General features: G+C 47.1%; 1 protein-coding gene across 2 annotated transcripts in view; it reads left to right on the forward strand.

Annotated features, from left to right (window-relative positions):
* The first annotated feature begins 2,028 nt into the window (after positions 1 to 2,028).
* Positions 2,029 to 17,945, forward strand: part of LOC135532641 (arginine-glutamic acid dipeptide repeats protein-like) — an 86,603-nt gene continuing 70,686 nt past the window's right edge. For both annotated transcript variants that reach the window (XM_064960106.1, XM_064960107.1), the window contains exons 1-4: positions 2,029 to 2,095; positions 2,382 to 2,518; positions 3,328 to 3,427; positions 6,888 to 6,986. In XM_064960106.1, the coding sequence (XP_064816178.1) occupies positions 2,469 to 2,518; positions 3,328 to 3,427; positions 6,888 to 6,986 (249 nt within the window). In that variant the 5' untranslated portion in view covers positions 2,029 to 2,095; positions 2,382 to 2,468. The remainder of the gene's footprint in view (positions 2,096 to 2,381; positions 2,519 to 3,327; positions 3,428 to 6,887; positions 6,987 to 17,945) is intronic.

Here is a 17,945-nt window from a genome sequence, read left to right on the forward strand (position 1 = left end):
ATCCAGGATCATGTTGCTACTGGGCTGGAACAAAAGCCTGCACTGACACACTACAGCTATCCAGGATCATGTTGCTACTGGGCTGGAACAAAAGCCTGCACTGACACACTACAGCTATCCAGGATCATGTTGCTACTGAACAAAAGCCTGCACTGACAGCTATCCAGGATCATGTTGCTACTGGGCTGGAACAAAAGCCTGCACTGACACACTACAGCTATCCAGGATCATGTTGCTACTGGGCTGAAACAAAAGCCTGCACTGACACACTACAGCTATCCAGGATCATGTTGCTACTGGGCTGGAACAAAAGCCTGCACTGACACACTACAGCTATCCAGGATCATGTTGCTACTGGGCTGAAACAAAAACATGCACTGACACACTACAGCTATCCAGGATCATGTTGCTACTGGGCTGGAACAAAAGCCTGCACTCATTGCAGGAGTTGTCAACCTCTGCTCTACTTGTATTAAACGTGTTGCTCATATGTTGGCCTGTTCTTGTCAGGGAGTCCAGTGTACCATATCTGTTTTGGCAAATTTGACTCTCTTTGTCTCTGACAACTCTCTGGTCTCTGTCAGAGGGAGAGTAGAGCAGACAAGGGATGTTGGAGGCCAGGGGGAAGGATGGATAAGGCTTGGTGGAGAAGGTGAAGACTTTGGAGGAGAAGAGAAAAGGTTGACAAGTCTTCGTTAAGGGGCGGAAAGGGGGGATTGAGGGGTTGGGGGGGAAAGTGAGGGGGGTGAAACAACATGAACATGTCAGAGTGAGGGCCCGGTTTGTGGTTTGGAGGACTTTTAAAGCTTCCACAGGGTCCTAGCAGTGTCAGGTTTCAACCCAACCCCAGTCCAGCCAGTCCTAGCCCAAACAGCCAGCTCAAATGATGGAGAGCGAGAGAGTGCGTCTTTCTGCTTCGCAAATCACTCTGACAGTTTCTGGCCCGCCTCAGCCCCGCAGCAGCTATCCGAGCTAGGGACTATACAGTATGGAAAATCTAAGTGCCGTTGCCTTGGCAACGGAAGGGAAAGGAGAGGAAGGGGTTTTTTGAAAAGGGAGCATCTTGTTATTTTCTTTAACCCACTGCAGCTGGAGGGAGATGGCTTGGAGGAACACATTATTATTATTATTATTATTATTAAATTGCTAGGCAGCTGTTGCTATGGTTTCCAGCATTCATACAGCCATTTATCAAGCAAGACTCTATTTCTCTGTAATACTGTGCATCTCCCAGTCCTATAAGCGGGGTGCTGTTTTGTTTGTTGCTGAATGCATCTACAATATCAGCATTGGAGGTGTTTCTCACATCATTTTATTGCCAAAAATATCCTAGAAGAAAACATGTTCTCTTTGTGCAAAGAAGCATCTCTTCCATAGAAAAAAAATACATCTAAGTCTTGAATTATATAATGCAACAAAATCTGCAAAATGCCTGTGAAGCTACAATATGTAACTTAGAAATGTGAGTTATAGAGCTGTCATTCCTGTTGAAAGCAAGTCGAAGAAGCTGTAGATCAGTTCTATGTGCTCTATTTTTATGCTTCCTGTTCTGAAGTTTCATTTTTGTGTCATTTGCATTCTGTTTTGTACACCAGCTTTAAACAGCTGAAAATACAATATTTTTGGTTATGGAAAATTGACTTCACAGCAGTTTAGATACAATGATTCTCTACACTTATGACTGCCTCTTTTTGTCACATAAACTGCGAATTTTAGCAACCAGGAAATAGCGACTCAATTTCTGCATGGCACATCTTTTGATTTTGACAATTAAATATTCCCCCAGAATCTCTTGGTTTCTTAGGTATTGACATGATTGTTTTTTTTCTACCTGTCCTATAATAAAGACAAGATGTCTCACTGCTCGATTCGGCAGGCTTTCACTGTCTGCGGTATCTTGCTCCAGCCAGACATGGAGAGGAGAGGAGAGAACCTCGTCAGTTAATTGAACCTGTTTCCAGGTTGCACTAAGCTAGTCCTGTAGCACTTTTTTTTTTACTTTGAATGTTCCTGGTTGTGATCTTAACAACTTACTCTCTCTACCAGGCGACTAAACAGCACACAAGGAGAGATCAGAGTGGGGCCGAGTCACCAAGTAAGTCATCTTACCTGTATTATCCTAGTAGCTGTCCCAAGTGTTTACTTATTTCTATCAAATATGACTTATCGTTAATTATAACAGGAGTGAAATTGTAAACATTTCCCAACATTATCCTATTAGAGGTGTATAAAGCACAGTGATTTGTGGCATTTTCTCAGACAAGCCACTCTGTTAGATGAAAAGGATTTGAAAGCTGGTATTTCACAGGCTCGACTTGTGTTATGATTGACACCTTCTTTCAATCCCTTTCTCCTCCCTCCCTCCTCTCCTCACTAATTAGGCCAAGCTTCCCGAGCTGCAGCCCTTCCCCTCCGAGGCCCCGGGGGGCCTGGGTCAGGCTGTGACAGAGAATGAGGAGCTGGTGTGGATGCCAGGGGTCAACGACTGTGACCTGCTCATGTACCTCAGGGCTGCAAGGTGAGACACGACCTCTGACCCTACTCTTTCTGGAAAGATAATGCAATACCCTCTCCCTACTGTCAACCTACCTCAGGGCAGCTCGGCAAGCTCAGGAGACATGAACCTGCTCCATGTCAGCAGAGAATGGTCCTGTACCCTCCTCCTGGTAGATCTATTGGAAGGCGTTTGCTTTATAAAAAGATTAAATGATGATTAATCTTAAAAATAATAACTTTATCTCAGTCTAAGCTGACTTGAGGTTGGACATGTAGTTAACTTTATCCCTTTACACTTGTGTGTATAAGGTAGTAGTTTTGGAATTGTTAGGCTAGATTACTCGTTGGTTATTACTGCATTGTCGGAACTAGAAGCACAAGCATTTCGCTACACTCGCATTAACATCTGCTAACCATGTGTATGTGACAAATTACATCTGCTAACCATGTGTATGTGACCATTAACATCTGCTAACCATGTGTATGTGATCATTAACATCTACTAACCATGTGAATCTGACCATTAACATCTGCTAACCATGTGAATGTGACCATTAACATCTGCTAACCATGTGAATGTGACCATTAACATCTGCTTACCATGTGAATGTGACCATTAACATCTGCTAACCATGTGAATGTGACCATTAACATCTGCTAACCATGTGAATGTGACCATTAACATCTGCTAACCATGTGAATGTGACCATTAACATCTGCTTACCATGTGTATGTGACCAATAAAATTAGATTTGAACTATTTCTTTCTCCCTGTAACTTGTTTTTGATGAATAGAAGTTTGTTAAAATATCCGTCCTCTGTGTTCTCCAGGAGCATGGCGGCCTTCGCTGGGATGTGTGACGGAGGTTCTACAGAAGACGGTTGCCTGGCAGCCTCGCGAGACGACACCACACTCAACGCGCTCAACACGGTAGGTGACGACACCACACAAGCCTGTGTCACACCACCGGCAAGAATCTAATCAAAAAATACATTTCATAAAGATGCGGGCTACCTTCTCATGTTCACCAACATTACGTTTCTGTGAGAAAGTCTCATGTTCAGCAAAAAATATTCTGATCAAAATATATTAACTCAACATGTAAAGTGTTGGTTTCATGAGCTGAAATAAAAGATCACAGACATTTTCCATACGCACAAAAAGCTTATTTTATCTCAAATTTGTTTACATCCCTGTTAGTGAGCATTTCTCCTTTGCCAATATAATCCATCCATCTGACAGTTGTGGCATATCAAGAAGCTGATTAAACAGCATGGTTATTACACAGGTGCACCTTGTGCTGGGGACTATAAAAGGGCACTTAAAAATGTGCAATTTTGTCACACAATACCATGCCAGAGATTCCTCAAGTTTTGAGGGCTCGTGAAATTGGCATGCTGACTGCACCATCTTTTTAGAAAATGTGGCAGTATGTCAAATCGACCTAATATGGCAGAACTAGAACTAATATGGCGGAACTAGAACTAATATGGCGGAACTAGAACTAATATGGCGGAACTAGAACTAATATGGCGGAACTAGAACTAATATGGCGGAACTGGAACTAATATGGAGGAACTAGAACTAATATGGGGGAACTAGAACTAATATGGGGGAACTAGAACTAATATGGCGGAACTAGAACTAATATGGCGGAACTGGAACTAATATGGCGGAACTGGAACTAATATGGAGGAACTAGAACTAATATGGGGGAACTAGAACTAATATGGGGGAACTAGAACTAATATGGCGGAACTAGAACTAATATGGCGGAACTAGAACTAATATGGCGGAACTAGAACTAATATGGCGGAACTAGAACTAATATGGCGGAACTAGAACTAATATGGGGGAACTAGAACTAATATGGCGGAACTAGAACTAATATGGCGGAACTGGAACTAATATGGCGGAACTGGAACTAATATGGGGGAACTGGAACTAATATGGCGGAACTAGAACTAATATGGCGGAACTAGAACTAATATGGCGGAACTAGAACTAATATGGCGGAACTAGAACTAATATGGCGGAACTAGAACTAATATGGGGGAACTGGAACTAATATGGCAGAACTAGAACTAAGATGGCAGAACTAGAACTAATATGGCGGAACTAGAACTAATATGGCAGAACGAATAGGGCAGAACGAATAGGGCAGAAGTAGAACGAATAGGGCAGAACTAGAACTAATATGGCAGAACGAATAGGGCAGAAGTAGAACAAATAGGGCAGAAGTAGAACGAATAGGGCAGAAGTCGGGACCCAGGTTAATAGCTCTTCCTCTGCTTCATCATAAAGAAGAAACCAGGTCTCTGACACATCCAATGTATCATGCTTGATCTGCGCTTTGACCCTTGCTTTCAAAATGAATCTAGGCCAGAGGAATCGAGCAAAAAAATCTACTGAAATCATCCTAAACAGTGTATTTATATTCCGACTCTATAAACCAGAGAATGAAGGTACCTAGCAGGTCGCTGTGTCTCCTCCCTAAACTCCATTTGCTCTCCCAATGTGGCATGGTGGTTTCTTTGACAGAGAGAGAGTGAATATCTCTGTATGTAATGACTGTTTTAAGTAGAGCTTGATATCTCCTTAAATGTTTAACGAATCAAGAAAATGGAATCAAAAATGCTACATGCAAATCTACACTGAACAACAATATAGAAACGCAACAATTAAATTAAACAATTAAAAATATTTTACTGAGTTACAGTTCACACAAGGAAATCAGTCAATTAAAATAAATAAATACGGCCCTAATCTATGGATTTCACATGACTGGGAATACAGATATGTGTCTGTTGGTCACTGGTACCTTTAAAACAAAGGTAGGGTCGTGGATCAGAAAACCAGTCAGTATCTGGTGTTGCCACCATTTGCCTCATGCAGCGCGACACATCTCCTTCACATAGAGTTGATCAGGCTGTTGATTGTGGCCTGTGGAATGTGGGACGTAACTGGATATTGGCAGGAACTAGAACACGCTGTCATACACTAATATCCAGAGCATCCCAAACATGCTCAATGGGTGACATGTCTGGTGAATATGCAGGCCATGGAAGAACTGGTAAGCGTTCAGCTTCCAGGAATTTTGTCCAGATCCTTGCGACATGGGGTGGTGTATTATCATGTTGAAACATGAGGTGATGGCGGCAGATGAACGGCACAACAATGGGCCTCAGGATCTTGTCAGGATATCTTTGTGCATTCAAATTGCCATCATGGTGGAGCACTCTGTCCACAACGTTGACGTCAACAAACCTCTCGCCCACACGACGCAATGCCAGCTGTCTGCCATCTGCCTGCTACAGTTGAAACTGGGATTCATCCGTGAGGAGCACACTTCTCCAAGCGTGCCAGTGGCCATCGAAGGTGAACATTTGCCCACTGAAGTCGGTTGCGACGCTGAACTGCAGTCAGGTCAAGTCAAGACCCTGATGAGAGCGACGAGCACGCAGATGAGCTTCCCTGAGACTGTCTGACAGTTTGTGCAGACATTCTTTGGTTGTGCAAACCAACAGTTTCATCAGCTATCTGGGCGGGCCCATCTCAGACAATCCCACAGGTGAAGAAGCCAGATGTGGAGGTCCTGGGCTGGCGTGGTTACACGTGGTCTGCGGTTGTGAGGCCGGTTGACAAATTCTCTAAAACGACATTGGAGGCGGCTTATGGTAGACAAATCAACATTCAATTCTCTGGCAAAAGTTTTGGTGGACATTCCTGCAGTCAGCATACCAATTGCATGCTCGCTCAAAACTTGATATTTGTGCCGTTGTGTTGTGTGACAAAACTGCGCATTTTAGTGTGTTTTATAGTCCCCAGCACAAGGTGCACCTGTGTAATGATCATACTGTTTAATCAGCTTCTTGATATGCCACACCTGTCAGGTAGATGGATTATGTTGGCAAAGGAGAAATGCTCACTAACAGGGATGTAAACAAATTCGTGAACATTTTTAGAGAAACAGCGTTTTCTTATAGAACATTTCTGGGCTCTTTTATTTCAGCTCATTGAAAATGGGACCAAAACTGTACAAGTTGCGTTTATATTTTTGTTCATTGTAATGTGCCCCACTGTCGTAGTTTATAGAGACGTCAATGACTTTATTCCCTGCCTGTTGCAATGAATGTTTACTATATAAAAAGTATAAGTCCTGTGTGGCTCAGTCGGTAGAGCATGGCGCTTGCAACGCCAAGCGTCGTGGGTTCGATTCCCGCTGGGGCCACCCATATGTAAAAGTAGTGGCCCCAGCCGACTTGTAAGTCGCTTTGGACAAAAGCGTCTGCTAAATGGGATATATATATAAGTATACATTAATTTGTTGTTGTTTTTTTAATTGAAACACTGAATATTGACCTAAAGTGTTTACTTCCTCCTTTCCCAGCTTCACGAGAGCAGTTATGATGCAGGCAAGGCCTTACAGCGCCTGGTCAAAAAGCCTGTTCCCAAACTCATAGAGAAGTGCTGGTCAGAAGACGAAGTGGTAAGTCGCTCTTTATATTATAATATTTGACAACATTTCACCTTTTAACTTCCAGAGAGGACATGTTAACTTCCGAGCTGGGTTCAAATAGCATTTATTTTCTTTCAAGCTGCGCCTTAATTGAGCTTGTCTGACTCCATGTACACAGAACAGTTGAATGGACCGTATTGTAACAGTGGCTTTATTCTGGGTTACTGTGGCTGTCTTCAGATGGTACTGTTGAGATGGATAGTCAGAGAGGGCTGTGTAGCTGCTAGTTGGGCCCTCATTAGATTTGGGTTCTATCCCCTCCTCATCGTATTCTATCCCCTCCTCATCGTATTCTATCCCCTCCTCATCGTATTCTATCCCCTCCTCATCGTATTCTATCCCCTCCTCGTCGTATTCCATCCCCTCCTCGTCGTATTCCATCCCCTCCTCGTCGTATTCCATCCCCTCCTCGTCGTATTCTATCCCCTCCTCATCGTAATCTATCCCCTCCTCATCGTATTCTATCCCCTCATTGTATTCTATCCCCTCATTGTATTCCATCCCCTCATTGTATTCCATCCCCTCATCGTATTCTATCCCCTCTTCGTCGTATTCCATCCCCTCCTCGTCGTATTCTATCCCCTCCTCATTGTAATCTATCCCCTCCTCATCGTATTCTATCCCCTCCTCATCGTATTCTATCCCCTCATTGTATTCCATCCCCTCATCGTATTCTATCCCCTCCTCGTCGTATTCCATCCCCTCCTCGTCGTATTCCATCCCCTCCTCGTCATATTCTATCCCCTCCTCGTCGTATTCCATCCCCTCCTCGTCGTATTCCAGCCCCTCCTCGTCGTATTCTATCCCATCCTCGTCGTATTCTATCCCCTCCTCGTCGTATTCTATCCCCTCCTCGTCGTATTCTATCCCCTCCTCGTCGTATTCTATCCCTTCCTCGTCGTATTCTATCCCTTCCTCGTCGTATTCCATCCCCTCGTCGTATTCCATCCCCTCGTCGTATTCCATCCCCTCGTCGTATTCCATCCCCTCGTCGTATTCCATCCCCTCCTCGTCTTATTCTATCCCCTCCTCGTCGTATTCTATCCCCTCCTCGTCGTATTCTTTCCCCTCGTCGTCGTATTCCAGCCCCTCCTCGTCGTATTCTATCCCCTCCTCGTCGTATTCCCGCCCCTTCTCGTCGAATTCCAGCCCCTCCTCGTCGTATTCCAGCCCCTCCTCGTTGTATTCCAGCCCCTCCTCGTCGTATTCCAGCCCCTCCTCGTCGTATTCTATCCCCTCCTCGTCGTATTCTTTCCCCTCGTCGTCGTATTCTATCCCCTCCTCGTCGTATTCTATCCCCTCCTCGTCGTATTCTATCCCCTCCTCGTCGTATTCCAGCCCCTCCTCGTCGTATTCTATCCCCTCCTCGTCGTATTCTATCCCCTCCTCGTCGTATTCTATCCCCTCCTCGTCGTATTCTATCCCCTCCTCGTCGTATTCTATCCCCTCCTCGTCGTATTCCAGCCCCTCCTCGTCGTATTCTATCCCCTCCTCGTCGTATTCTTTCCCCTCGTCGTCGTATTCTATCCCCTTCTCGTCGTATTCTATCCCCTCCTCGTTGTATTCCAGCCCCTCCTCGTCGTATTCTATCCCCTTCTCGTCGAATTCCAGCCCCTCCTCGTCGTATTCCAGCCCCTCCTCGTCGTATTCCAGCCCCTCCTCGTCGTATTCCATCCCCTCCTCGTCGTATTCTATCCCCTCCTCATTGTAATCTATCCCCTCCTCATCGTATTCTATCCCCTCCTCATCGTATTCTATCCCCTCATTGTATTCCATCCCCTCATCGTATTCTATCCCCTCCTCGTCGTATTCCATCCCCTCCTCGTCGTATTCCATCCCCTCCTCGTCATATTCTATCCCCTCCTCGTCGTATTCCATCCCCTCCTCGTCGTATTCCAGCCCCTCCTCGTCGTATTCTATCCCATCCTCGTCGTATTCTATCCCCTCCTCGTCGTATTCTATCCCCTCCTCATCGTATTCTATCCCCTCCTCGTCGTATTCTATCCCTTCCTCGTCGTATTCTATCCCTTCCTCGTCGTATTCCATCCCCTCGTCGTATTCCATCCCCTCGTCGTATTCCATCCCCTCGTCGTATTCCATCCCCTCGTCGTATTCCATCCCCTCCTCGTCTTATTCTATCCCCTCCTCGTCGTATTCTATCCCCTCCTCGTCGTATTCTTTCCCCTAAATCGTCGTATTCCAGCCCCTCCTCGTCGTATTCTATCCCCTCCTCGTCGTATTCCCGCCCCTTCTCGTCGAATTCCAGCCCCTCCTCGTCGTATTCCAGCCCCTCCTCGCTGTATTCCAGCCCCTCCTCGTCGTATTCCAGCCCCTCCTCGTCGTATTCTATCCCCTCCTCGTCGTATTCTTTCCCCTCGTCGTCGTATTCTATCCCCTCCTCGTCGTATTCTATCCCCTCCTCGTCGTATTCCAGCCCCTCCTCGTCGTATTCTATCCCCTCCTCGTCGTATTCTTTCCCCTCGTCGTCGTATTCTATCCCCTTCTCGTCGTATTCTATCCCCTCCTCGTTGTATTCCAGCCCCTCCTCGTCGTATTCTATCCCCTTCTCGTCGAATTCCAGCCCCTCCTCGTCGTATTCCAGCCCCTCCTCGTCGTATTCCAGCCCCTCCTCGTCGTATTCTATCCCCTCCTCGTCGTATTCCAGCCCCTCCTCGTCGTATTCTATCCCCTCCTCGTCGTATTCCAGCCCCTCCTCGTCGTATTCTATCCCCTCCTCGTCGTATTCCAGCCCCTCCTCGTCGTATTCTATCCCCTCCTCGTCGTATTCCAGCCCCTCCTCGTCGTATTCCAGCCCCTCCTCGTCGTATTCTATCCCCTCCTCGTCGTATTCCAGCCCCTCCTCGTCGTATTCTATCCCCTCCATGTCTTGAGAGCAGCTGCATCCTGTTTATTGCCTGTGGAAAAAATCTTCAGCTTGGAAGGTGTGTGTGTGTGTGTGTGTGTGTGTGTGTGTGTGTGTGTGTGTGTGTGTGTGTGTGTGTGTGTGTGGAGGAAGAGGGAAAAGATTGAGGGCCTGTGTTGCTGTCCTCCATTTGAATTTAGATTCACATTTCAGGCAGCTGTGGCTTGGAGGGCATTAAAATATGTCAGGCAGCTGTGGCTTGGAGGGCATTAAAATATGTCAGGCAGCTGTGGCTAGGAGGTATTAAGATATGTCAGGCAGCTGTGGCTAGGCGGTATTAAAATATGTCAATTAACTCACGTTTGTGTCGGTCCTGTCCTGGACTAGTTAAACCTATCTGTTTGTCTCGGTCCTGTCCTGGACTAGTTAAACCTGTTCGTTTGTCTCGGTCCTGTCCTGGACTAGTTAAACCTGTTCGTTTGTCTCGGTCCTGTCCTGGATTAGTTAAACCTGTTCGTTTGTCTCGGTCCTGTCCTGGACTAGTTAAACCTGTTAGTTTGTCTCGGTCCTGTCCTGGACTAGTTAAACCTATTAGTTTGTCTCGGTCCTGTCCTGGACTAGTTAAACCTGTTAGTTTGTCTCGGTCCTGTCCTGGACTAGTTAAACCTATTCGTTTGTCTCGGTCCTGTCCTGGACTAGTTAAACCTATTAGTTTGTCTCGGTCCTGTCCTGGACTAGTTAAACCTGTTCGTTTGTCTCGGTCCTGTACTGGACTAATTAAACCTGTTCGTTTGTCTCGGTCCTGTCCTGGACTAGTTAAACCTGTTCGTTTGTCTCGGTCCTGTCCTGGACTAGTTAAACCTATTCGTTTACTATTATTACAATTCCTAGTTTTGTCTCGTGGTCTACTGTACATTTTTATATCCCTGCTTTTCGTTATACTCAGTAAAACCATCCTCTTTATTATGTAAATCCAGTAGGTCTGACCGCAATTAGTCCACGGGTCGATTGTTTTGTCGAAAGGCTGTTGGTTGACCAAGATTTGGAAGTCTATATTAAAGCCTGGAGATGTGTATTTCCTGAGCTCACTGGCCTGGGAAACTCTGATACAATGTTGCAAGTTTGTACTCGCTTCAGGCCTGACCCAAGTTAATAGTTGATACAATGTTTCAGGTTACTTGCAGACAGTCCATGTGTAGCCAATGTGATTTATAGGATATGTGGGATATTTATCAGGATATTTTCTACCTGTAGGCTGCAATGTTTTTATTTGTTGGCTTTATGTAGGCTATTTTTACATAGTTGGCAATAGAAGTTACATTTTTAGGTTTGTATCATTTCCATTTTGGATGTGGATATAATTGAGATGAACCACATGCCAATGATTTTGAGATATGAAGATGTTATTATAAATTAATTTAAACGGTTACTCGAAAATGTGCCTATGAACCATAACAGACACGCAGATTGGTAGAAATGGTAAGATAAATTAGCATTCCACATGAAAGGTAGCAGACTCCTCGTGTAGCCAATTACCGGCAACTTCAGGAGAGTAACGGCAGAATCCGCCAAGGAGTGGGAGGAGGATGATCAGGTTAAGTTTTCTTTTCTTCTGGTTGTCTTGATCTCTGGATCCCTCTTGAGTTATGTGTCTTATTTCATCAAACAGTGTGCTTAAAGCATCAGACAGGCTAAATGTGTATATTTGAGTTTATTAAAACACATAGGGGTGTGTATATATATATATATATATGAAAAAATACACGTTTTACATTTTAGACCAAGAACAAATTACTTATTGGTTGACCAAGATTTTTGGGGGGGTCGGGGACAGCCCTAACATCCAGATGCACGTTGTTCAGCAATCACGCCGGCTCAGATCTGACTGAAGTGAATCACGCCGGCTCAGATCTGACTGAAGTGAATCACGTGGGCTCAGATCTGACTGAAGTGAATCACGCGGGCTCAGATCTGACTGTTAATCAACAGCCACCATCGAAGCATTCACGTAAACATTAATTCAAACAGCACTTTCGCGCGTTTTGCCAGTAGCTCTTCGTTGACTTCAAGCCTATCAACTCCCGAGATGAGGCTGGTGTAACCGAAGTGAAATGGCTAGCTAGTTTGCGAGCGCTAATAGTGTTACAAACGTCACTCGCTCTGAGCCTTCTAGTAGTTGTTCCCCTTGCTCTGCATGGGTAACGCTGCTTCGATGGTGGCTGTTGTCATTGTGTTCCTGGTTCGAGCCCAGGGAGGAGCGAGGAGAGGGACGGAAGCTGTACTGTTACACTGGCAATACTAAAGTGCCTATAAGAACATCCAATAGTCAAAGGTTAATGAAATGCAAATGGTATAGAGGGAAATAGTGCTATAATTCCTATAATAACTACAGCCTAAAACTTCTTACCTGGGAATATTGAAGTCTCATGTTACAAGGAACCATCAGCTTTCATATGTTTTCATGTTCTGAGCAAGGAACTTAAACGTTATCTTTCTTACATGGCACATATTGCACTTTTACTTTCTTTTCCAACACTTTGTTTTTGCATTATTTAAACCAAATTGAACATGTTTTATTATTTACTTGAGGCTAAATTGATTTTATTGATGTATTATATTAAGTTAAAATAAGTGTTCATTTAGTATTGTTGTAATTGTCATTATTACAAATACATTTTCAAACATCGGCCGATTAATCGGTATCGGCTTTTTTTTTTTGGTCCTCCAATAATCGGTATCGGCGTTGAAATATCATAATCGGTCGACCTCTCGCTCAGGTCTGACGGAAGTGAATCATGTGTTGGTTTGCTTTAATTGAACATAATGGTTCAGTCTGATCTGAATAAACCATAAAGCCAGTACACAGACAGATGAAGGCCCACGTCATCTGAATCACGGCAGCTAATCGTAACAGATTAAGTCACTCGTCCTTCAGTGGGACTAGACCAGCTATGAATTCTCTATTATTTATGCATGCTAGCTGAAGGCAGGCTAGTCGACCTGACATGGCCGCGTTGAGATAATCAGAGAAATGAATATGTGTGTAGGGGTTCAGTGGCTGTTCTCACCCCACACGCCAGACCACTCCACAGGCCAATCACAGGCCACTTATCAATAGGCACACTCTGCAGATAGCAGCCACATATCATTATGTAGTCTGTAAGGTTGTAAGCCCTCCCCATTGTGTACATAGCTCAGCCAGTCACCGAGCCACCCATCGTCAGTCAGCCAACCAGTCATTCACCCACCCATCGTCAGTCAGCCAACCAGTCATTCACCCACCCATCGTCAGTCAGCCAACCAGTCATTCACCCACCCACCCATCGTCAGTCAGCCAACCAGTCATTCACCCACCCATCGTCAGTCAGTACTTGGCCATTCAAGGACACTCCCTGCTCTGCTTCCTCTCTCCCTCCCTTCCCTCCCTCCCTTCCTCTCTCCCTCCCTTCCTTCCCTCCCTTCCTCTCTCCCTCCCTTCCTTCCCTCCCTTCCTCTCTCCCTCCCTTCCTTCCCTCCCTTCCTCTCTCCCTCCTTCCTTCCCTCCCTTCCTCTCTCCCTCCCTTCCTTCCCTCCCTTCCTCTCTCCCTCCCTTCCTTCCCTCCCTTCCTCTCTCCCTCCCTTCCTTCCCTCCCTTCCTCTCTCCCTCCCTTCCTTCCCTCCCAGCCCAGTGAAGTGATGATGTGATTTCCATTTTTGCAGCCCCACACACAGCCTTGAGGGTCAGGTGTAAATGTACCCCTGACCTTGATGCTCAGACACACACACACACACACGCCCACACACACACACACACGCTCAGAAACACACACACACACACACACACGCTCAGACACACACACACACACACGCCCAGACACACACACACACACACACGCCCAGACACACACACACACACACGCTCAGACACACACACACACGCCCAGACACACACACACACACTCAGACACACTGACACCGTCCCCATCTGCCCCGCTGCTCCCCCCTTTATAAGTAATTCTGCTCCTCCTCCCTCTCCCCCCTCTTCCTCCTCTCCCCTACTCCTCTTCCTCCTCTCCCCTACTCCTCCTCCTTCTCTCCCCCCCTCCTCATCCTCTCCCCTACACCTCCTCTACCCTACTCCTCCTCCTCCCCTACTCCTTCCTCGTCCCCTACTCCTTCCTCCTTCTCCCCTACTCCTTCCTCCTCCCCTACTCCTTCCTCCTCCCCTACTCCTCTTCTCCTTCTCCTCCCCTTCTCCTCTCCCCTCCTCCTTCTCCTCCCCTCTTCATCCTCTCCCCCCCTCTCCCCTCTTCATCCTCTCCCCCCCTCTCCCCTCTTCGTCCTCCTCTCCCCTCCTCATCCTCTCCTACTTCTCCCCATTCCTCCTCATCCTCTCTTCCTTCTACTCCTCCTCCTCTCCTTCTCCTCCTACTCCACCTTCTCCTCCTCCTACTCCTCCTCCCCTACTCCTCCTACTCCTCCTCCTTCTTCTCCTCCTTCTCCTCCCCTACTCCTCCTTCTCCTCCCCTACTCCTCCTACTCCTCCTCCTTCTCCTCCCCTACTCCTTCTACTCCTCCTCCTTCTCCCCTACTCCTCCTCCTTCTCCTCCCCTACTCCTCCTACTCCTCTTCCTCTCCTCCTTCTCCCCCCTCCTCCTCATCCTCACCTCCTTCTCCTCCTCTCCTCCCCTACTCCTCCTCTCCCCTCTCCTCCCCCTACTCCTCTTCCTCTCCCCTTCTCCCCTTCTCCCCCTACTCCTCTTCCTCTCCCCTCCTCCTCTCACCCCCCAGGACCAGCCTAATTTTTTCTTGCTTCCTACTTTTCTTCCTTTTGAGATGTGAATAAAGGTGACAGTGGGGATGACAGAATCAGCCTGTCTGCAGGATCACTGGACTCCTCCCCTCTCTCTTTCTCCTCCCCCTCTCTCTTTCTCCTCCCCCTCTCTCTTTCTCCTCCCCCTCTCTCTTCTCCTCCCCTCTCTCTTTCTCCTCCCTCTCTCTTCTCCTCCCCCTCTCTCTTCTCCTCCCCTCTCTCTTTCTCCTCCCCCCCTCTCTCTTTCTCCTCCCCTCTCTTTCTCCTCCCCTCTCTCTTTCTCCTCCCTCTCTCTCTCTTCTCCTCCCCCTCTCTCTTTCTCCTCCCCCTCTCTCTTTCTCCTCCCCCTCTCTCTTTCGCCTCCCCTCTCTCTTTCCCCTCCCCCTCTCTCTTTCTCCTCCCCTCTCTCTTTCTCCTCCCCCTCTCTCTTCTCCTCCCCCCTCTCTTTCTCCTCCCCCTCTCTCTTTCTCCTCCCTCTCTCTCACCCCTCCTCTCTCTTTCTCCTCCCCCTCTCTCCCTCTCCTCCCTCTCTCTCGCCCCTCCTCTCTTTCTCCTCCCTCTCTCTCGCCCCTCCTCTCTCTTTCTCCTCCCCCTCTCTCTTTCTCCTCCCTCTCTTTCTCCTCCCCCTCTCTTTCTCCTCCCTCTCTTTCTCCTCCCCCTCTCTCTTTCTCCTCCCTCTCTTTCTCCTCCCCCTCTCTCTTTCTCCTCACTCTCTCTCGCCCCTCCTCTCTCTTTCTCCTCCCTCTCTCTCGCCCCTCTCTCTTTCTCCTCCCCCTCTCTCTTTCTTCTCCCTCTCTCTCGCCCCTCCTCTCTCTTTCTCCTCCCCTCTCTTTTCTCCTCCCCCTCTCTCTTTCTCCTCCCTCTCTCTTTCTCCTCCCCCTCTCTCTCTCCCTCCCCCCTCTCTCTTTCTCCTCCCCCTCTATCTTTCTCCCCTCCCCCTCTCTCTTCTCCTCCCCCTCTCTCTTCTCCTCCCCCTCTCTCTTTCTCCTCCCCCTCCTCACCCCCTCCTCTCTCTCTCGCCCCCCTCTCTTTCTCCTCCCCCTCTCTCCCTCTCCTCCCTCTCTCTCGCCCCTCCTCTCTTTCTCCCCTCCCTCTCTCTCGCCCCTCCTCTCTCTCTTTCTCCTCCCCCTCTCTCTTTCTCCTCCCTCTCTCTTTCTCCTCCTCCTCTCTCTCTTTCTCCTCCTCCTCTCTCTTTCTCCTCCCTCTCTCTCACCCCTCCTCTCTCTTTCTCCTCCCTCTCTCTCGCCCCTCTCTTTCTCCTCCCCCTCTCTTTCTTCTCCCTCTCTCTCGCCCCTCCTCTCTCTTACTCTCCACCCTTCTGTCTGTCTTCCCACTCTCCTTCCCTGCCACCTCTCATTTCACTGCTTCTTGAAACAGTCACATACATTCTCCCTACAATAAGCTGAAACAGTCACATACATTCTCCCTACAATAAGCTGAAACAGTCACATACATTCTCCCTACAATAAGCTGAAACAGTCACATACATTCTCCCTACAATAAGCTGAAACAGTCACATACATTCTCCCTACAATAAGCTGAAACAGTCACATTCAGGGCATTCGGAAAGTATTCAGACCTCTTGACCTCTTGGCTCATCTCTCTGGCTCTGTCAGAGCAGTGGGGTTTATCCGTCAACCACGCTAAGGCTCATCTCTCTGGCTCTGTCAGAGCAGTGGGGTTTATCCGTCAACCACGCTAAGGCTCATCTCTCTGGCTCTGTCAGAGCAGTGGGGTTTATCCGTCAACCACGCTAAGGCTCATCTCTCTGGCTCTGTCAGAGCAGTGGGGTTATCCGTCAACCACGCTAAGGCTCATCTCTCTGGCTCTGTCAGAGCAGTGGGGTTTATCCGTCAACCATGCTAAGGCTCATCTCTCTGGCTCTGTCAGAGCAGTGGGGTTTATCCGTCAACCACGCTAAGGCTCATCTCTCTGGCTCTGTCAGAGCCGTGAGGGGAGGGGGTGTGAAGAGGAGAGGTGAGGTGGACAGAGGTGTACAGAGGTGGTGAGGAGGACAGAGGTGGTGAGGAGGACAGAGGTGGTGAGGAGGACAGAGGTGGTGAGGAGGACAGAGGTGGTGAGGAGGACAGAGGTGGTGAGGAGGACAGAGGTGGTGAGGAGGACAGAGGTGGTGAGGAGGACAGAGGTGAAGATGGAAGCCTACGACTAGAACAGCCCCCTAGTGGTGGGATCACAGTCTAGCTAACTAACCAGCCAGACACACATGGTTAACGCTTGTTGGCCACCCACAGAGTTTGGGAAGTGCTTTCAAACGGCCTTTCTGACTGTTTACTCAGGAAGGGTGTGAATGTCCTGACACCTTTTTGTTTCAACAGAAAGAGTAGAGTGAGAGAAGCGTTTACATACTTAACTAGTAGTTGGCACAATACTAAAAGTAGGTTGAAATGTTGTAACATGGAAATATATCACCTTTCAATGAATTCAGCTTAAATGTGTTGAATAACTGCGTTTGTTTTGTTTTGTTGTTGAACAACGGTTGTTCTAACGTGAAGCATGTTAATTAAACATGTTACGCCAATGCGTCTAATTTGAACTGAAATGTGACGATTGTAAGCAAAGTCCGAACACGGGTTCAAAGTTGAACTGAGGTTAGAGGTTGTTGTTCTAACGTTGTTGTGTCACAATGGAGAGGATGTGGGTTGTCCTGCATCTGTCACTGTGGTTTTCCCTCACACACACGCACACACACACACACACAGCCTGTCTGTCTTAAAGCCTGTGGTGATTTCCCCTCCACGTGACTTGCCTCATAAGAATCTGATCCTTTTTTAACATTTAACAATAACTTTGATGCCTAAAGCAGTGCAATGCTTCATTAGGTTTGTTATTGTTGTTGTTCACAAACGTTTTTTTTTTTCTTTTACCTTTATTTAACTAGGCAAGTCAGTTAAGAACAAATTCTTATTTTCAATGACGGCTTAGGAACAGTGGGTTAACTGCCTGTTCAGGGGCAGAACGACAGATTTGTACCTTGTCGGCTCGGGGATTTGAACTTGCAACCTTTCAGTTACTAGTCCAAAGCTCTAACCACTAGGCTACCCTGCCACCCCATTTCATGCTGATAAAACTGTCGCAGCTAAACCTTTCTACTTCACCACATGTTCTATTTTTGTGGTAAATTAAAAAACATTTAAGATGAATTATTGAAGTCTGTGTTAGCGTGCCGTAGCCTAATGATAATCGTAATGATAGCGTCTCTGTTATCATCCCAAATGGCACCTTTGTTCCCTATGAAGTGCACTACTGTTGACCA

This window comes from Oncorhynchus masou, unplaced genomic scaffold (assembly GCF_036934945.1).
Source record: "Oncorhynchus masou masou isolate Uvic2021 unplaced genomic scaffold, UVic_Omas_1.1 unplaced_scaffold_1960, whole genome shotgun sequence".
Classification (NCBI taxonomy): Eukaryota; Metazoa; Chordata; class Actinopteri; order Salmoniformes; family Salmonidae; genus Oncorhynchus; species Oncorhynchus masou.